Below are 21,664 nucleotides of genomic sequence, written 5' to 3' on the forward strand. Positions count from 1 at the left end.
GCTACTTCAAATCAGGCAGTTTGAACAGTAACAGAAACCTGCCTGCTGAAAGGCGTTTATTAAAGAAATGCAACATTTCAGATGTTAATGCTTTTATTTTCCAGTAACTATATTGGGCTCAGTGATACCAGCCAAACAAAAGTCCAAATAAATAAAACCCTCACTAAGAGGGGGAGAGTGAAAGAGAGAAATAAAAGCAATGAACAGTTTCTTCCACTTGGTTACAGAATAAGCAGCAACCCTTATGGTAAAATTCTAAACTGCTTGATCATATTTACATGTAATAAAAAGAACCGATGTGAAAGCTTGGAATGCTGGGAATCATTACAAAAGGGGGCTAAATGTTGATACAGGCAGAGCAGGAAGAACACAGGCCACAGGTAGAGATAGGGTCCGTTTACATCAGGAAGCACCCGGTCGCAACAGAGCGGCAACAACAGCGTCATATAAACCTTTGCCAAGAGACAAATATGGCACAGTAAGAAAAAAATTTATTTTAAACTCACTAAACAATCTCTTACAACAATGAGCTTTTATTTCTTGCAATGTCACAAGTTTGCAGCAAGAGAAGCCTGTCCCGGGGCAACTCGGTCAGACTCAGGAAACATCTGGAGGCAAAATAAATACAGAAAGCAGAGTTCATACTTTTGACTTCAAAGGTGGAACTCGAACTGGGATCCGACACTCGGGAATGTGGAAATATTTTTGAGAAGGAGAAAAAGAACTTACAGCTTGCAGGTTGCTCTCCGAATCGTCGCATTAACTGATCGTGTGTGAACTTCACAAAGGTGTCGTATTGTTCTGGAATTTAAAGGACAGGATCGATGCAATCCAACAAGGTTATGCAGCAGTTTGTTCAGTTTATTATTTACAGTACGCAGAATCAAATTTCACAGGCATGTCGAGCAACAGAGAAGTACTGACAAATGACAAGTTCCTTCATTATTTGGGAAACATCCTGGTTATGTCAGATGTTGGTACTTTATGCCCAGAAACTGTAAAACTACCCCAATTGTTAGTCACTCAAAATTAATTTAGGACATCAAAATGTGCAAAAATTTGAACCAATAGAATCATAATTCACATTCTGATCCTTATCAACATGAGAACTTAATGGATTCTTCTTTAACAACCATTCTACCAACTTTTGTAAAGGACTGCTGAAAATTGAAAAACAGTTCTATTAAACCCCCCCCCCCCCCCCCCCCCCTTGCATATTCTGGTGATCCAGAATATGCAAAAATATAGGGAAAATAGAAAATGTGTCAGTGTGAGGTGACAAAGGAAGCCAGAGATGCACAACTAACACCAAATTGTAGCTGAATCTGTACTGATTCAGTAAGGTGTCATCAGATTTGATGTAGCTTCAAATGTTATGGAGCTAGATCCAGAAGAAAACCGCCATTACCGAAAAATCGTTTTTATACAATAACTTTTGAACTAATAAAGACACAAAAGTGATTCCAAGTTCTAGTGGTATGTTTTCATGGTCAAGGATGTCAAATATAAAGGAAAGAAAAGTGTATATCATAGTTTTGGTTGTAACACTGAATTGTTTAATAGATCACTGTGCCAAGGAGGGAATCTCATTAGGGTCAGTGACCCTATGGCCTTGTTTAGAGAAGTGTTTCATAAATGTTAAAAAATTCATATATTTGCAGTTTAGTTGAATAATAAATTGAATTTTGTGTCTTGTTTTTGTCTATAAGCACATGCAATATCAATATCTATCTCAGATGACAGTAGCTTCTGGGAAAGGTGCAAGTTGCAATAAACTGTGATGCCAAGCGCTAAGGATACATGCTATCCAGTCACAGCAGATGAAACTTTTTTTTTTTTTTACTACTGAGCAAACATCGTTAGACTTTTGTAGGTTCAATGATTCCATGGCGTGTAGATGTTATGGCGTCAGTGACCCCATGGCCTTGGCGGAGGTTTACACTCTCTGAATGCTTCTAGTTTAAATTAATTTTTCATTAAGTTCAAATAGTAATATTGTTCTATGTTTTGGCCTCTCAAACCTCCAAGATGTCAGGTGTTGCAACTGTCCGAAAAAGAGAGCAGACTAAAAAAACTAATAAAAATGTTATTCTGAAATAAAGTCAAAATGAAACACTATGGCATTGTTTTGTGTTTGTTTTTATTTCTAATATTTGTTTTTAAAGCTGTAAAAAAAATCTTTAAAACTTTTGTCCAACAATTTACATTTCCTAAATATCAGGGTGGCGCAACCATAAACTTATGACTTATTTTGAAGTGAAGAGACAATGGCTGTAAAGAGGACATTCCATCAGCCAGAGGACCCTAAGAGACTGTTTTGACTAAGCTAAAATTTTTGTAGATCTGTCAAATAGTAATAAAAATAACTACTTTCAACTCATATGCTGGTACACTTTTCATGTCAGGTGGTACAACCAATGTAAAACTCATGAAATTATATTTTATCATAAAACTCTTAATTTTTTAAAAAAGTGGTCCGTTTGAACTTCATGTTATGAGTAGAAGCTAATGCTAGCATCCAAACGGAAGCCTGTTTGAGATAGCTGCAATAGTCAGGTGGCACAGCTGTAAGGAATGTTACTATATAATGCTATTCAAAGCTCTAAGATTATCCATGAAACCATAAAATATTTTGTAGTTTTAAATTTAAAGATATTATACACTTTAAAACATTTCAAATTATAATTTGTACATTTTAGATGCCACTATCAAGTAAAGAAAAGTCGGCACGACACGGCGCGTATTAATAATGATCCGGCTGCAAGGGAAGCATATCTTACAAAAAGAAAAGAGAGGTAATGCATCTATACATAGTCCATTTTACATTTATTATTATATTACAACTTCCACATTATTAAATGGAAATTTGTCAGTTTATTAGGTCTTGTGTTTTATAGCTATCAGAGGAGGAAGAGAGAAGGGAAAATTGTGAAGCTCCCTATCGGCCAATTCTCTAAGCAAGAACAGAAAAAAATAGGCAACAGTGGATGGAAGATCCAAAAAAAGCACAGAGACAGAAAAAGAGCCATTGAGGAAATAGAGTTTTAAACCCAAGTCAAATGAACCCTCAGAAGAACTTGAACCTAACTCTCCCAAAAATGTGAGAATGAAATTAACTGTACATCAAATATCTCTATTTAAGAACACTTAAATAGAGATCTATGACTAGAACATATGTTACTATTATAAATGATTTTTTGTTCAGCATATTTCATATTATAACAAATGTTAGGTGGTGCAACCAATTTAAACAAAAAAATTGTATGTTAAAATGACTAAATGGTTTTTAAATGTGATGCATATAGTTATCATACTAAATATCTGGATTTGTGTATTTGTGTTTTTATTTTTCTGTCTTTAAAGGCAAAACTGAATGTTAACTTGGCTCAAAACCTGACATACAGAATGCTAAAATCATAAATTATTGAAAAAAGAACAATGATAAAATAACTTGTTACCTTGTGTAGACACGCTAAGGAATAGTTGCAAAAGATTTAATCTTAAAATAAAGATTAGGAATGTATACAGATTTTTATAAATATTTGGATGCACCACCTGACATTTTTTTTGTCATGCAGTTCAAAATACTGTTTCAAAATGAGTTAAAATGTTACTCAATAAATGAGATTTGTTGAAACACATTTTTCTGGAAATATGTTTTACATCTATATTGAAAATACTTTATAAAAATACCTTTTTTGAAGCCTAATTTGTCAATGACCCAACTACAGTCTCCTATTAGTGACATAAATCATAAGTGAACTTTGCTGAAGTACCAGGAGGTCCTGCTACTGTGCAGTAAATCGGTACTGTGCATCTGGAAAGTATTCACAGCAATTCACTCTTATGTTAGATACAGCCTTATTCCAACATGGAGTAAATTCATTTTTCCCCCCTCAAAATTCTACTCACAACACCTCATAATGACAACATGAAAATCTTTTTGAAATGTTTGCAAATTTATAAAAACAAAAATAAAATTAAAATAAAAAAAAAAATCACGTATTCACAGTCTTTGCTCAATATTTTGTTGATGCACCTTTGGCAGCAATTACAGCCTCAAGTCTTCTTGAATATAATGCCACAAGCTTGGTGCATCTTTGGTCTGTTTTGCCCATTCTTCTTTGAAGCACCCATCAAGATCCATCAGGTTGGATGGGGCAGGTCGGTGCACAGCCATTTTCAGATCTCTCCAGAGATGTTCAATCGGATTCAGGTTTAGGTTCTGGCTGGGCCACTCAAGGATACTGATACTCTGACTGTGCTTAGGGTTATTGCCCTGCTGAAAGATGAACCATCACCCCAGTCTGAGGTCAAGAGCGCTGAATTGCTGCATTTATCTTTCCCCTAATCCTGACTAATGTCCCAGTTCCTGCCACTGAAAAACATCCCCACAGCATGATGCTGCCACCACCATGTTTCGCTGTAGGGATGGTGCCTGGTTTCTTCCAAACATGACACCTGCCATTCATTCCAAAGAGTTCAATCTTTAGCAAGCATGGCAAAGCATCCTCAGGTGCCTTTTGACAAACTCCAGGTGGGCTGCCATGTGCCTTTTACTAAGGAGTTGCTTCCATCTGGCCACTCTACCATACAGGCCTGATTGGTGGATTGCTGTGCTCCTGGAAGGTTCTCCTCTCTCCACAAAGGAATGCTGGCGATCTGACAGAGTGACCATTAGGTTCTTGGTCACCTTACTGAGTAAGGCCATTCTTCTCCGATCGCTCAGTGTAGACGGGCAGCCAGCTCTAGGAAGAGTCATGGTGGAGCCGAACGTCTTCCATTTACAGATGATAGAGCCACTGTGCTCATTGGGACCTTCAAAGCAGCAGAAATGCTTCTGTACCCTTCCCCAGATTTGTGCCTCAAAACAATCCTGTCTCAGAGGTCTACAGACAATTCCTCTGACTCTGCTTGGTTTGTGCTCTGACATGCACTGTCAACTGTGCAACCTTATATGTCGACAAGTGTCTTTCCAAATCATATCCAATCAATTGAATTTACCCCAGGTGGACTCCAATTAAGCCGTAGAAACATCTCAAGGATGATCAGTGGAAAAAGGATGCACCCGAGTTTCATGGCAAAGGCTGTGAATACGTATGTACATATGATTTTTTTTATTTTGAATAAATTTGCAAAAATCCAAAACTTTTTTCACATCGTCATTATGGGGTATTGTGTATAGAATTTTGAGGAATAAAATGAATTCCATCCATTTTGGAATAAGGCTGTAACATAAAATGTGGAAAAAGTGAAGAGCTGTGAATACTTTCCAGATGTACCGTATCTGTACACACTGATGTATAAACCTAATCTGGCCGAAAAAAAAGTACCAGTAGGTCAAGCTTTGTAGTTTGTGAGAAGAACTTATATCCTGTATATCTTGGGTTTGCAACAGTTTGGTGTGATGAAGGCCACAAAGGGACGAACACACAGAGCCCATTTCAAAAAGCTCAAAATCTACAGTGGGTAAAATATAAATATATTTCTAAAGGTGGCATTGACATGAAATTTTCACCAGATGTCATTAACAATCCAAGTAATCCACACATACAAAGAAATCAAACCATAGATGTCCATAAACTATATGTAATAATGTGAAATGACAGGGGAAAAAGTACTTATCACCTTAAAAAGGAGGTGCAAAAAAGGCATAGAAAGCCAAGACGCCAGCTGAAATCTATCAATAATTAGAAAACAGTCCTGCTCCTTGTCAGTGCAAATTAATATCAGCTGGTTCAGTCCTCAACTAATGGTCTATAAAAAGGTATCTCATTACCAAGGTGTCACAAGCAATGTCTCATGATGGGTCAAAGCAAGGAGCTCTCTCAAGATCTTCAGAACCATAGTGTTACAAAACATACTCATAGCATTGGTAACAGAAGAACTAGTAAACTACTGAATGTTCTAGTGAGCACTGTGGGGCCATAATCCAGAAGCAGAAAGAACATTTCACCATAAACTGGCCACAACCAGGTGCTCCACACAAGACTTCTGACAGATGAGTGAAAATTATCAGAACAGTTGTCCAGGAGCTAAGGGCCACTTCTGGAGAGCTTCACAAAGATCTGGAATTAGCAGGTACAATTATTTCCAAGAAAACAATAAGTAATGCATTCAACTGCCAGGGATGGCATCCACACTCACCACACGAGACTCCATTGCTGAAGAAAAAGCATGATGAACCTTGCTTAAAGTTTGCTGCGCAACATTTAGACAAGCCTGTGAAATATTGGGAGCATATAGTCTGGGCAGGTAAGACCAAAACTGAACTCTTTGGATGCCATAATACACAACATGTTTGGAGGTTAAATGGTACTGCAAATCACCCCAAAAACACCATATCAACAGTGAAGTTTGGAGGTGGGAACATCATGGTGTGGGGCTGTGTTTCAGCATACAGCATTGGCAAACGTCATAATTGAAGGAAGGTTGGATGGAAAAATGTACAGAGAGATTCTTGATAAAAATGTGCTGCGGATATTTCAGCAAGACAATGATACCAAACACAGCCAAGGAAACTCTCAATTGTTTTCAGAGAATGAAAAAGCTGCTAGAATGGCCCAGCCTAGGGTGGTCCCAAAAACAAACTTAAACCTTTTCAAGGTGCTTCTTCATTTTTTGGTTCCTAAAATAAATTGGGTGAAATTTCATGAGATTTGAAAAATATTAACCGCTGCTGCCCGGCCCCTATTTTTTGTGACGTGAAAGTGATATTTTGAGTTATGGACTGGATACATTAGTGGTAGATTTTGTTACGCCCCAGGTCACATTTCTGAGGCATTCAACATGGACTTCCTCTTCAAGGACACCTCGGGGTGGGAGGATGACCCATCATTGAAGTTGACACAGCAGGTCCTGGGTAACATTGCTGCTGCCAATAATTTTGCACTTAACCAAGACTACAATCAGATCCCAACAAAGGATGAACAGCAGTGTCAATTAGAGGTGCACCGATAAGGATTTTTTAGGCCAATCACTGAAATTTTGATCTGCCGATAACGATCAAGGCCAATACCGATCAAGTACATATTTGGATCATGCCCAAAATAAGAATATAGGTCTAATGTATAGGACTATTTTTGCATTAAAACTTAATGATGAAAACAAAAAAACATGCATTCAAATAAAGACACTAGAATAAACTGCCAACTTTTGTTTTATTACACTGACTTTGTTCTACCAGGAAGCTTTTTTTTCCCATGTTGCTCAGGTTACAGCCTACAGAGAATACGTTGAGAATGTAAAATACAGCCCTCATTCTATGGGGTTAAAATTGTCTCATTAATATTTGTAAATGCACACAGGGTGATCTACAAATAATCATTGATTTGCAAATGTGTTCAGATATCCATCCATCCATCCATTTTCTTCCACTTTATCCGGAGTCAGGTCGCGGGGGCAGCAGCTCAAGCAAAGCCGCCCAGACCTCCCGATACACACACACCTCCCCCAGCTCCTCCGGGGGAACCCCAAGGCATTCCCAAGCCAGCCGAGAGATGTAGTCCCTCCAGCATGTCCTGGGTCTTCCACGGGGCCTCCTCTCAATGGGACGTGCCTGGAACACCTCTCCAGTGAGGCGTCCAGGGGGCATCTGGAAAAGATGCCCGAGCCACGTCAACTGACTCCTTTCGACGTGGAGGAGCAGCGGCTCGACTCCGAGCTCCTCCCGAGTGATCGAGCTCCTCACCCTATCTCTAAGGGAGCGCCCAGCCACCCTGCGGAGGAAACTCATCTCGGCCGCTTGTACTCGCGATCTCGTTCTTTCGGTCATGAGCCAAATCTCATGACCATAGGTGAGGATCGGAATGTAGATCGATCGGTAAATCAAGAGCTTTGCCCCCTCAGCTCTCTCTTCACCACGACGGTCCGATACAGCGACCGCATCACTGCAGATGCTGCACCGATCCATCTATCGATCTCATGCTCCATCCGTCCCTCACTTGTGAACAAGACCCCGAGATACTTAAACTCCTCCACTTGAGGCAAGGACACTCCACCGACCTGAAGAGGGCAAAGCACCTTTTTCAGATCGAGAACCATGGCCTCGGATTCGGAGGTGCTGATTTTCATCCCGGACGCTTCACACTCGGCTGCAAACCGCCCCAGTGCACGCTGAAGGCCCTGATTTGACGAAGCCAACAGAACCACATCGCCCGCAAACAGCAGAGACGAGATTCTGTGGTTCCCAAACCAGACCCCCCCCCCTACACCCTGGCTGCTCCTAGAAATTCTGTCCATAAAAATAATGAACAGAACCGGTGACAAAGGGCAGACCTAGCAGAGGCCAACGTGCACTGGAAACAGGTTTGACTTACTAACGGCAATGCGAACCAAGCTCCTGCTGCGGTCGTACAGGGACCGGATAGCCCTTAGCAAAGGGCCCCGGACCCCGTACATCCGGCGCACTCCCCACAGGGTGCCCTGAGGGACACGGTCGAACACCTTCTCTAGATCCACAAAACACATGTGGACTGGTTGGGCAAACTCCCATGAACCCTCAAGCACCCGATGGAGCATGTAGAGCTGATCCAGTGTGCCGCAACCAGGACGAAAACCAAGTGCTCCTCCTGAATCCAAGGTTCGACCATCGGTCGAATTCTCCTCTCCAGTATTCTGGAATAAACCTTACCAGGAAGGCTGAGGAGTGTGATCCCCCTATAGTTGGAACACACCCTCCGGTCCCCCTTCTTAAACACAGGGACCACCACCCCGGTCTGCCAATCCAGAGGCACTGTCCGCGATCGCCACGTGATGTTGCAGAGGCGTGTCAGCCAAGACAGTCCCACACCATCCAGAGACTTAAGGTACTCAGGATGGATTTCATCCACCCCAGGAGCCTTGCCACCGAGGAGCTTTCTAACCACCTCTGTGACTTCGGCCTGGGTAATGGATGAGTCCGCCTCTGAGTCCCCAGCCTCTGCTTCCTCCTCGGAAGACATGACGATGGGATTGAGGAGATCCTCGAAGTACTCCTTCCACCGCCCGACAACATCCCCAGTCAGGGTCAACAGCTCCCCATGCGCACCTAAACAGTGCTGGTGGAGAGCTGCTTCCGCCTCCTGAGGCGTCGGACAGTGTGGTTCCATTCATTACACAGCAGTCTATTTAGATCTCTCAGAGCCATTTGACTTCTGATATGAGCTGGACGGACATGGACTACATTAGATGATGGCGACTGCTCTCCTTGTCCGTCCAGCTCATATCAGAAGTCAAAATGAGTTTACATCACAGAGGAAAGCGTGTCATGACAGGACCAAGCGTTCCCTGCGCTACTGCCTGCACTGTTGTGATCGGTCCTTTTGATCGGCGCATTCTGCCGATCACCGATCAAGGTGTGATCGGCCGATAATGATTGGTGCCCGATCGATCGGTGCACCTCTAGCGTCAATACCTGCTGCAAGTTGTTGAGTAGCATCAATGTCAGTTCCCGGAGACGAAGAACATCGTAACCAAACGCCACTCCCCACAGTTTGTTTTCACCAAATAGGTGGACAGTGACATGTAATACTTTTTTTTAAATCTCTCCTGTATGGTCAGTTAAAGGAGAAAGGATTATTGATTCAATGTGCATTTCATTTGTGAACAGGTACATTACTCTTGGTGGTTTGCAGCAATATGCTCAACCACTGTAATTTCCACCCCGCATGCGGCAGTGGGTAGAATAGTTGTCAAATTTTCTGCACAAAACATTTTCTCATCAAGATGAACATTTTTGTCAGGAAGCACCTTAAGAAAGTCACATTTTTATTTTTGGCATACTGTAGAGGACCACCCTAGGCCCAGCCAATCACCTGACTTGAATCCAATAGAAAATGTATGGAAAGAACTATAGATGAGAGTTCATAGAAGAGGTCCACAGAACATTCAACAATTGAAGACTGTTTGTGTGGAAGAATGGGCCCAAATCACATTTGAGCAATGCCATGTGACTAGTTTCTCCATACAAGAGGCACCTTGAAGCTTTTGTACGAAGTATTAAATTAATTTCAGTGTGCTGAATACGTTTCCCCCGCGTTAGGCATCTGGAGAAAATTTCACATCAGTAGGACCTTTCGAAATATATTTTCTGAGAAAAATGGTGATAGGTCCAATCATCTGACAGGAAACCGATGTTTGATAGCTGATCAATAAATAATCTGAAATCATCGGTTTTCTGTTTGGATCGTTGCTTCATTGTTACAACAATATCTGTATACAGAATATTTGTGTAGAGTCAAAGCATCACACGTTCAGTTTGTACCAACCTGCCAACTTTAAAGTCAAGGTCTTCTCGTACTCCTCCCGCACCTTCTCTTCACTTTCTTTAAGAAGACGTTCACAGATCATTCCAACTTGTCTGAGGGTGAATAATGGTTGTTCTTTCCTAGGTGGGGAAATTTGCCCAGATGATGTTCCTGTATAAAAGGGGAAGAAAAAGAAAAGGTTCTGGCATTTCTTTATTACTGGTATGAGTTTACTGGTATGAGGTCACTCAGGAGGAGCTCGGAGTCGAGCCGCTGCTCCTCCACGTTGAAAGGAGTCAGTTGAGGTGGCTCGGGCATCTTTTCCGGATGCCCCCTGGACGCCTCGCTGGAGAGGTGTTCCGGGCACGTCCCATTGGGAGGAGGCCCCGGGGAAGACCCAGGACATGCTGGAGGGACTACATCTCTCAGCTGGCTTGGGAACACCTTGATGTTCCCCCGGAGGAGCTGGGGGAGGTGTGTGTGGATCGGGAGGTCTGGGCGGCTTTGCTTGAGCTGCTGCCCCCGCGACCCGACTCTGGATAAAGCGGAAGAAAATGGATGGATGAATGGTATGAGTTTAAATGTTCACTCTTATCCGTAACTAACCTGGTATGTTTGAAACGCCCATGGTGGATGACTGGGATGGCGAGTCTGGAGAATAGCAACACTCAGACTGTTGGTAGCCTAAATCTAGCTGCTTCCTCTTTTGGATGCGTTTGTACTCCTGCTTGATGCTGTGGAGGATTTGCTCTTTAAAGAAAGAAGAAAAAATAAAACAAACAAAAACATACTTGAAAACATGAATATATTAAAACAATATTGCCAACAATAACACATAGTTAAAAAAAAAAATTCGATACAATAAACAATAGCAACATTCAAAGACAAATAGCTGCATGTTGGTGCGGTAAGCGGAGGAAGCCTCGTAGGGCTTGGTGCCCGGTTGTGGCACCCCGATCACACTCGCCAGTGTGAACTGTGAATCGGTTCTCCCCCTTGGATTTGCCAGATGTGAATTCTCTGAGCCCATGAGTGACTTCCACTCCTGTCTCCAGGCCGAAACACTGGACTTTAGTGATAAGGGATTCTATCACTCGCAAAGTCAGGTTACAGACGCCGGCTGACGTTAAATGTATTCCTGGGGCCAGAGCTCCCGACATTGCATCTCATCTTAGGGTGCTGACGCTGCAGAAGGGAAGACAGACAAAGGAACATGACATGAGATATAGTCACATAGTTATTCACGTTGGCACCAATGATATCAGGATGAAGCACTCAGAGGTCACAAAAATGGACATAGAGAGAACTTGTGACCTTGCCAGAAAGATGTGTCGGCATCGATTAATAGTCTCTGGTCCCCTCCCCTCCCGGGGTACTGATGAGGCGTTTAGCAGGCTGACATCATTAAATAGGTGGCTGGCGCAGTTTTGTAGACAGCAAGGCTTTAGCTTCATTGATAACTGGCCTTCATTCTGGGGCCACTGTGGCTTGCTGATGCCGGACGGCCTCCACCCTACTGGGGAAGGCACCGCCATCTTGTCTGCGAACATAGATAGAGCTCTACAGGGAGGGTAACATTACGAATCTACAGCAGGCCACGGAGCAGGTGATTAGAGACCCTGCAAGGCTTATGACAAATGTGGGTGTGAAATCCATTAGCTTAGCGGGAAATTTAGTGCAGAAAATCCACTATGGTGATAGTGCAGTTTATTTGCCAGGGAGGGAATTTCAACAAGTTGAGACTGTGGCCTGCTTCCGTAGTCGTGTCCATAAAAATCATAGAGGGATATGCTTTCCAAACTTAATACCCATTACTATATTGGATGATGTTGAAATTGAGGATGGCCCAGTGGTTTTTCCAGCAATAGCAAAGATTTCGTGTCTGCTACCTATAACGCGCGTGGAATGTCTTAAACCCAAACCTACTTCTAGGCATCTTATATATATGCTACTCTGGAACCACCCCAAACCCAAACAGTTCAACTTTCAACCCCACTGAGGTCCTCAGACTGGGTCTCATTAACATAAGATCACTGTCCTCAAAATCATTGTTGATCAATGATCTAATTATTGATCATTACTTAGATATGATTGGGCTATGTGAAACCTGGCTTAAACCTACAGCTGTCCTCCCCTTAAATGAAGCCTGCCCACCAGCATATACATTTAGTCACGTCCCTCGTGATGCGAAGCAAGGCGGGGGTGTTGCGCTTATTTATAAATCTATGTTTAGCTTATTAGCTGTTGGGGGTTACAAATATCACTCATTTGAGCATCTGATTCTCTGCTCTGCTCAGGATATTACACATTGCCAAGGTCAGAAGAATAAAAATCAGTCGTATTACTTTGTCACTGTATATAGGCCTCCTGGCCCATATTCTGAATTCTTAGATGAATTTGGTGCATTCATCTCTAACTTGTCAACTAGTGTAGATAAAATTCTGATCATTGGTGACTTTAACATTCATATAAATAAGACTTCTGATCCCCTCTGCAAATCATTTATGGAAATTGTGGATGCATTAGGATTTTGGCAATGCATTCGGGATTCGACGCACATTAGTGGTAATATCCTGGATCTGGTTCTCGCACGTGGTATTGCTGTCACGAATATTGACATCATGCCTCTTACATCAGTGGTGTCTGATCACTCACTCATTAAGTTTACAGTTTCGCTGCAGTGTTTAGTGGAACAACAACCTTATTTATCTTTACGGCGAGGCATCAACTCAACTAAGATTGAACTCGAAGCTAGACTGCCTGATGTCTTAGCTTCACATTTGACAAATACCCAGTCAGTAGACAGACTTGTGGATAGTTTAAACTCAGTGCTCAAAACTACACTCGACATGATTGCACCACCTGTGTTAAAACTGCGCTCCCCCAAATCACAGTCACCTTGGTTCAATGATTATCTGCGTGACCTCAAGCATAAAGCAAGAGGTCTAGAACGGAAATGGTGTCGTTCAAAATTAGAAGTATTTCACCTTGCGTGGCGTGATGCTATCTTAAACTATAAGCATGCATTATTGGCTAAACTGGACCTATTACTCTGATTTGATCAACAAAAACAAGCATAACTCAAAGTTCTTGTTCGACATGGTGGCAACACTTTTGCATGGACAACCACCTGTAGTTCGCTGTCCTTTTACAGCACAAGATTTCCTGGATTACTTTAAGAAAATAGAAGACATCAGGTTAAACATATCCCAGCATGCCTTAATCCAGCCACTACATCCTGCTATTGATGTGGGTGCCACTACTGAGGTATTACCTAGATTTACAGAATTTGATAGTATCTCACTAGGCATGCTGACAAAACTCGTAATGTCAACAAAAAGCACAACCTGTTTATTTGATCCTATACCAACAAAACTGTTTAAGGACCTGTGGTCCACTCTTGGGCGGACTGTGCTGGAAATTATTAATCTTTCTTTAACTTCTGGATCTGTTCCTAAATGTTTCAAATCTGCAGTGATTAAACCATTACTTAAGAAACCTAATCTTGAAAAAAAAAATTCTGGAAAAAGTGGTGTCACGGCAGCTCGTAGACTATCTTACTGAGAATAATCTCTGAGCCACCGCAGTCTGCTTTTAGAAAATATCATTCCACAGAGACGGCTCTCACTAAAGTGGTGAATGATCTTCTGCTTACAATGGATTCGGACACCACTACGGTTCTGTTGCTGTTAGATCTCAGTGCTGCATTTGATACAGTGGATCATCATATTCTACTTGATAGGCTGGAAAATCATTTTGTGATTACTGGGAGTGCCCTTGCATGGCTGACGCCATACTTGACCAGTCGTTCTCACTGTTTTGTACAGTAACACTACCTCTAACCTTAGTGACATGAAATTTGGGGTTCCACAGGAGTCTGTCTTAGGCCCCCTGCTTTTCTCCCTTTATACAGCACCCCTTGGGCACATATTGCGGCGTTTTGGGATTACCTTTCACTGCTATGCAGATGATACTCAGTTATACATGCCGATAACTGCTGGTAATCTTGTTCACATAAAATTCTTATAAGATTGCCTTGCATCAGTGAGAAGTTGGATGTCTAGAAACTTCCTACTTTTAAACTCTGATAAGACTGAAATGATGGTTCTTGGACCAGTGAGACACTGGCATCAATTTGACCAGTTAACGCTCAGCCTCGGCTTGTGTGTCAATACATCACACTGACAAAGTGAGGAACCTTGGGGTAATTTTTGATCCTTCATTGTCCTTTGGCCTCCACATTAGAAATATTACTAGGACTGCTTTCTTCCACCTGCGAAATATAGCGAAGATTCATCCCATCCTGTCTATGGCTGATGCTGAGACCCTAATCCATGCATTTATCTCTTCTAGATTGGACTACTGCAATGTTTTATTTTCTGGTTTACCGCAGTCTAGCAATAGGGGTCTCCAATTGGTTCAAAATGCTCCAGCCAGACTTTTGACACGAAGCAGAAAGTTTGACCACATTACACCCATTTTGGCGTCTATTCACTGGCTTCCTGTCCCAGTGAGATCAGATTTTAAGGTTCTGCTACTAACCTATAAAATTATTCATGGACTGGCACCTCCCTACCTAGCAGACCTAATTAAATCTTACATACCGGCCCGGGCTTTACGTTCTCAGGGTGCAGGACTACTTTGTGTCCCTAAGGTGAATAAGACGTCTGCAGGTCACAGAGCTTTCTCTTATCGTGCCCCTGTTCTGTGGAATGATCTCCCTGCTTCAATAAAACAGTCAGATTCTGTGGAGACTTTCAAGTCCAGACTTAAGACGCACTTATTTTCCCTTTCATATGGCTAGCATACTGGTACAGTTTTGTTTTACGCTTTTTACTCTTTTAATTCATTTTATTAGTAATTGGAGCGTGCTGCGGCCTCAGCTTCACCTAAATTCTGGGTCTTTTATTGAAGTTTAGGGCTAGTGGCCGGCGATCACCTTAGTATTTCTCTGTTTTTCTTGTTGTTTAATGCTGACAAATTATACAGTATTTCTTGTCTTTCTGATGCCTAATTCTGTTTTTTTCTCTCTGTTTAAGGTGCAGCTCCATCCAGAGATGGGAGTTGTGTTCGTGTTGGCGATCCTCCTGTCCTGCGCGCCAATAGCATTTCTTGTATATTTGTCCGTGAATTGTTCTGTAATTTATGTTTTGTAGCATGGCCCAAGCAGAGGGTCACCCCTTTGAGTCTGGTCTGCTTGAGGTTTCTTCCTCAGAGGGAGTTTTTCCTTACCACTTTTGCTCTGGGGGTTGGTAAGATTATACCTTACCTGTGTGAAGCGCTTTGAGGCAACTCTGTTGTGATTTGGCGCTATATAAATAAAAATAAATTGAAATTGAAACATTTTAATAATAATAATACCAGTAGGGGTCTATAACGGATCATGGTATTTTATACCTCAGTTGTGGATCCACGGGTTTACTACTGGATCCAGTAACCCCGGATCCGTTGTAGTGGATCCACGTTGTGCCGAACTACTTTCCTTCGGCCATCTTTCTTGGCCGAAAAACAACAGTTCCACACAACATGGATCCCAATCTTGTTTAACATACCATTAAAAAAAACAAAAAAAAACAGTAATTTTCTGAGGTATAAACACAAAACACCCCTCGCCTGGGGAGCAATATGGGCGGAGAATCCAGTTCGTTGGTGATGGCGGATCACCTTCACCTCAGGTGATCCCTCCGCTATCCCCAAGTCACTGGATCCGCTCACATTGCTCCCCAGATGAGGGGTGTTTTGGCATTATCAATCATTCTGGACCCTACAAGCTAGTTGAAAGTGTCTGCTCTGAGCATTCCAGCAACAAATGAGAGATTTGTTGGTTACACACAGATTTAAAACATTTTAGTACCAATTAAGGCCTTAGTTATGATTAAAAAATTATAAAAGTATCCACAAGAACCCTGCCAACATTAGCCAAGAGGATGTCTAGACCTTTTAAACTTTCAGAACCAGCTGTCTCAGCAACAAAAGATAAACCATTCAAAATGGCTCTATTGGGGGGGCATCAAGCCATTTAGTTACAGGTCAACAGGCAGTGCTTCTGATACTTGTATTCATTTTTCAGGTGCGTTCTTAAATAACAATTGTGAATAATGCATATAAACTTCCCACTCCCACCCCACCCATAAAAAGAACTTTTACACAAGGGCAATACTTATCTAAACCTGCGTCGCTTAGCCCAACTACCAACTTCAAAATCTTAGCAAAGTATAATCTACAAGTTTCATCATGATCCATTAAGACCTTGTGCAGTTTACATATACACATCGTTTTGGGACTTTGTCCCCTGGTTGCCAAAAATAGAAGTGAAATGTGCCCAATGTCAAACATGTCCAAGGATTTAGACAGGTGACCTTGTGTACAAAGTAGCAATTTGATACACTTAAGTGATTGACAAAATGTAGCAGACACAAGGTTTCCGAAGCGCTGCCCCCGATGGCCACAAATAGAAGTTAAATGTGCACATTGCAACCAGTTTATGGCCAGTTTTAGCAATGAGACACGATGATTGCAAACTCATGAATACTGATGTAGAAAGTGCTACCTGACTGGCTAATTAGAAGCATCATCTGCCAAAAATATACTTAGTGGTGTTTATTTGAAATTAAATAGGCTTAGCATACACTTCTACACTACTAAGCTGTCAGTGAGCAATAAAGCCCCAACTAGAGTGGTGGACATCATCTTTGTTGACATGTCACAGACTGAAAAAAACAAACAGATCTGCTGGGTTTAAGTCAAGATTACTATTACCATTACTATTGATATGGTACTATAAACAAACCGCAAATTACAATTTGTACAGCAATCACTGCTATTTAAACTACCCAACATCAGCATTTGTAACCCTCACCCAAACGCGAGAGTATTTTAAACCTAAGGCTGTGGATATTGTTATGGTAACTGTATGTATATGTCAGTAGGTTATTTTACGGCAGTCACATAACACCCTAACCCTAATATCCAAAATAACCCAAATCAAAGAACAACAAGAAAGGTTTGTTGATATGGAGTGAAAAAAAAAAAAAGTCTTGTTCTGTCAGAGAATATATATATATATATATATATATATATATATGAATAAGATCGACTTCATTTATCCTGAAGGAAATTATTTTGCCAGAGTACTGACACAGTAACAGTGAACAAATTTTTTAAAGATATTTTCACAAGATGTTCAACAATATTACACATAACTCTGAATAACTCTCTTCAATAATGTATTCATCCTGTAGAAGGGGGAGGAGTTATACAGCCTGATTGCCACAGGTAGGAAAGACCTCCTGTGGCGTTCTGTGGTGCAACTCGGTGGTCTCAGTCTATGGCCGAGTACAGTCCGTGTATACTATAGCATACACTAATCCTTGTTGTATAATGATACTAACAAGGAGCGAGCAAGGAAAACAGCATCACAGAAAATCAATTACAGTGGCTGCTGTAAGCTTAGCCCCAAGATTTAAGGTTATGGGTGCCGTAACTGTAGCCAAATTCAAAATGGTTACAGTTCTTCTTCTGTCAGCTGCTCCTGTTAGGGGTCAGCACAGCAGATCAAGTGTTCCCATCTCACCCTGTCCACTTCCTTTGTCACACCAACCACTTGCATGTGTAATAGAGTTAGAAATGACCTCTGTTGAATTTCTACAAAACTGATGTGAATGTTATTCTATATGTTTTGTATTCGCTATCTGGTGGCTGAAGTTAAGTTAAAATGAAGTTAAAATGCTCTATGACACCAAGAAATGTATTTTATGTTCTACCTAGCTGCTGTGTTTTTTTTTGTATCTAAAAATGCTTGAATGCATGGTACCTAAATATTTCCACTATACAATCACATGTTGGTTAAAAATGTGTTAAAAAGGATATGTCATGATGTCATTTAAAAACACACTTAAAAAGGAGAGGCAGAAAAAGCAAAAGGAAATCTCTCCTGAGCTGATGATGTGTGCCCTTTGCAGTTGCATTGAACAGCACTAATGCCTGTGCACTTTTGATCTTTTCACCAGTGGGGAAAATAAACGTGAACCAGGCTGAGAGCAGCTCCTGTGTGGCTGCGATGTCCTTCCTGCACCACAGACACGAGTGACATCGTCCATAGTCCAGCCAGATAGACACCACCAGTATATGAGTGCCGAGACCCTCGGTTACACGTCCTCCCTCACCACATCCATAAACCTCTTCTTTGGCCTCCATCTTCTCCTCCTGCCTGGTGGCTCCATCCTCAGCATCATACCCCCTATATACCCTGGGTCTCTCCTCTGCACATATCCAAACCATCTCAAGCTTGACTCTCTGACTTTGTCTCCAAACCATCCCACCTGAGCTGTCCCTCAGATATGTTATTTCCTAATCCTGTCCATTCTCGTCAATCCCAAAGAGAATTGCAACATCTTCAGCTCTGCCTACTCTTTTTTGTTAGTGTCACCATCTCTAAGCCGTACAACATAGATGGTATCACTACCACCTTAACTTTCCTCTTCACTCCTGGAGATATTCTATGCCACCTTTCTCCACCCACTCCACCCTGCTTGCACTCTCTTCTTCACCTCTCTATCACACTCGCCATTATTTTGGACAGTTGACCCAAAGTATTTAAACTCATCTACTTTCACTGAAGTGGTTACAGTGAACTGCTGCCCCTCCAAGACCCTCAACTTTTGAACTCATTTTTTAATGTTTTTTGTCACATTTTATTAAGGGCAAAATAAAACAATCAGTTTTATATATATATATATATATATGGAATTTTTAAGTGTTTGGCATTGATCAGGGGCCCCTCATGGCTGCACAATAATCTCTGCAGTTTGTTGTTGGATGTCATAAATTTAAAAAATGTAAACATAAGAACATTTAATGCTAAAAATCTAAATTCACTCCATTAAAAAATAAAATAAATCCACAATTAGGCAAATCATCTCAGATGACCACAGGATAAAATGTGTAAGATTTCTCACTTTTTAATGACCTATATGCAGTTAATATTAGAGGAGAATTGTGTGACACCCTAAAAAAGCAAATTGCTTCAGCTGCTACACTTGTGTCTTGTCTTCACTTGGGGTCGCCACAGCAGATCCCAGGTGGATCTGCATGTAAAATTGAATCAGTTTCTGAGTTGTGTAGACACACAGCCGGTCCTGGTAGCTCTCACTGCCTGGAGAAGCCAATTATTTAATCAATAATTTTGTGTTGAATGATTAGAGTAATTGTTTCAGCTCTAGTGGGGTGAGGCAACATGTTGCCCGTTGATCCTTCCAGCACGCTTGGCCCACGACATTACCTGCACTCAGTCGTGAGGAGGGTTCCCCAAATGGCGAGGGCTCCATGCTGAGGTATTTCCTAGGAGACGAAGACGATGAGGGGGACATAGGGACACATCTGCGCCTTTTGGGGGACGCAGGACTGAGAGGATCGAAATCCCTGGTCCTCTTCAGAGTAGCTCCACACGCCATGGCTGCACTGGGGCTAATAGGACTGACAAAAACACGAAAAAGGCGAAGCAATATCGGTCATTTCAAATAAATACTAACCACAACTCTATTTCTGACGAATCTGAGCGTGAATTTTTAGACCAAAATCAATTTATATCAACGAGAAACCGAGAGCGTTTGCTAGCAGCCTAACGTTAGCTGCCTTAGCTAGCCAATCACCCAAAAAAGAAAACAACGCTAATGTTAGCTTCGGTTAACAACAGCACGACGGAAAATTGTCGTCCACAGCGAATAAAACCATCTCTTACATTTCAACGAGAAAAGCTGACTTCTATAAATGCACACGGCAACTTGTGAAAGTTGCTTACCCAGACAAAAACAGTTAAAGTGGCGTTCGCTAACGTACCAGCTTTTGGTTTTGATATGAAACCGTCGGCTTCTCTGGTTGGTGACGTCACACATTAAATGTGATGTAATGCATTCTGGGATGTGTAGTGCGAACAAATTACCAACCAACCTGACCTAACCCTCTGTCAGTTTAAAGCAGAATGAAATGCATCACAGTGCTGCTGCATAGTGCATACCCCGCATGCTCTAAATACCACAATATAAATGTACAAGTAAATATACATACGAGGTCTGTCAATAAAGTATAGGTACTTTTTATTTTTTTCAAAAACTATATGGATTTCATTCATATGTTTTTATGTCAGACATGCTTGAACCCTCGTGCGCATGCGTGAGTTTTTCCACGCCTGTCGGTGACGTCATTCGCCTGTGAGCACTCCTTGTGGGAGGAGTCGTCCAGCCCCTCGTCGGAATTCCTTTGTCTGAGAAGTTGCTGAGAGACTGGCGCTTTGTTTGATCAAAATTTTTTCTAAACCTGTGAGACACATTGAAGTGGACACGGTTCGAAAAATTAAGCTGGTTTTCGGTGAAAATTTTAACGGCTGATGAGAGATTTTGAGGTGATACTGTCGCTTTAAGGACTTCCCACGGAGCGAGACGTCGTGCAGCGCTCCCAGGCGCCGTCGTCAGCCGATTTCAAGCTGAAAACCTCCACATTTCAGGCTCTATTGATCCAGGACGTCATGAGAGAACAGAGAAGTTTCAGAAGAAGTCGGTTTCAGCATTTTATCCGGATATTCCACTGTTAAAGGAGATTTTTTTAATGAAAGACATGCGGGCGGATTGCAGCGTCCGCGACGCTCCGCCACAGGAAAAACACCTCTGTTGGAAGCCTTAAGGACAAGTTGGAACATGTCCAGCTGTTAAACAATTTCTCATATACTCACTCCACTGAAAGCCATCAAAAGCCGCCTGGATTTTACAAATGGTTATCAACACGGAGGTGTTTTTCCTGTGCCGCCACACCGCACCGGCTGCGTCCCGACGCGCGGACCCATCCGCACGTCTTTCATTTAAAAAATCTCCTTTATAAAATGCTGAAACCGACTTCTTCTGAAACTTCTCTGTTCTCTCACGACGTCCTGGATCAATAGAGCCTGAAATGTGGAGGTTTTCAGCTTGAAACAGGCTGACGACGGCGCCTGAGAGCGCTGCACGACGTCTCGCTCCATGGGAAGTCCTTAAAGCGACAGTATCACCTCAAAATCTCTCATCAGCCGTTAAAATTTTCACTGAAAACCAGCTTAATTTTTCGAACCGTGTCCACTTCGATGTGTCTCACAGGTTTAGACAAAAATTTGATCAAACAAAGCGCCAGTCTCTCAGCAACTTCTCAGACAAAGGAATTCCGACGAGGGGCTGGACGACTCCTCCCACAAGGAGTGCTCACAGGCGAATGACGTCACCGACAGGCGTGGAAAAACTCACGCATGCGCACGAGGGTTCAAGCATGTCTGACGTAAAAACATATGAATGAAATCCATATAGTTTTTGAAAAAAATAAAATGACCTATACTTTATTGACAGCCCTCGTATGTGTGTAATGCTGGTTTTGACTATGTATGTCTTCATCATATAACTTCTGGGTGCCTTCATTTT

General features: G+C 41.9%; 1 protein-coding gene across 3 annotated transcripts; it reads right to left on the minus strand.

Moving 5' to 3' along the window:
* Nucleotides 1–80: 80 nt before the first annotated feature.
* akirin2 (akirin 2) lies at nt 81–20,100 on the minus strand. 3 transcript variants are annotated; one of them, XM_034195048.1, is made up of 6 exons: nt 20,026–20,100; nt 19,507–19,700; nt 10,833–10,976; nt 10,248–10,397; nt 730–801; nt 81–608 (listed from the first exon to the last, which is right to left on the minus strand). In XM_034195048.1, the coding sequence occupies exons 2-6, from the start codon at nt 19,676–19,678 to the stop codon at nt 598–600; spliced, it is 549 nt and encodes a 182-aa protein (XP_034050939.1). In that variant the 5' UTR covers nt 19,679–19,700; nt 20,026–20,100; the 3' UTR covers nt 81–597. The 3 variants fall into 3 exon arrangements, with proteins under 3 accessions (XP_034050939.1, XP_034050940.1, XP_034050938.1); XM_034195049.1 differs by having other exon boundaries at nt 20,064–20,086; XM_034195047.1 differs by having other exon boundaries at nt 19,966–20,080.
* Nucleotides 20,101–21,664: the final 1,564 nt, after the last annotated feature.

Source organism: Thalassophryne amazonica, chromosome 19, assembly GCF_902500255.1.
Source record: "Thalassophryne amazonica chromosome 19, fThaAma1.1, whole genome shotgun sequence".
NCBI lineage: Eukaryota > Metazoa > Chordata > Actinopteri > Batrachoidiformes > Batrachoididae > Thalassophryne > Thalassophryne amazonica.

Coding starts and splice junctions, on each gene's coding strand:
- akirin2 (XM_034195048.1), bottom strand. CDS start 19,678: ATGGCGTGTGGAGCTACTCTGAAGAGGACCAGGGATTTCGATCCTCTC. Junction 10,977..19,506: donor CTCCTCACGACTGAGTGCAG/GTAATGTCGTGG, acceptor CTTTCTTTAAAG/AGCAAATCCTCCACAGCATC. Junction 10,398..10,832: donor GGGCGTTTCAAACATACCAG/GTTAGTTACGGA, acceptor CCTTTTATACAG/GAACATCATCTGGGCAAATT.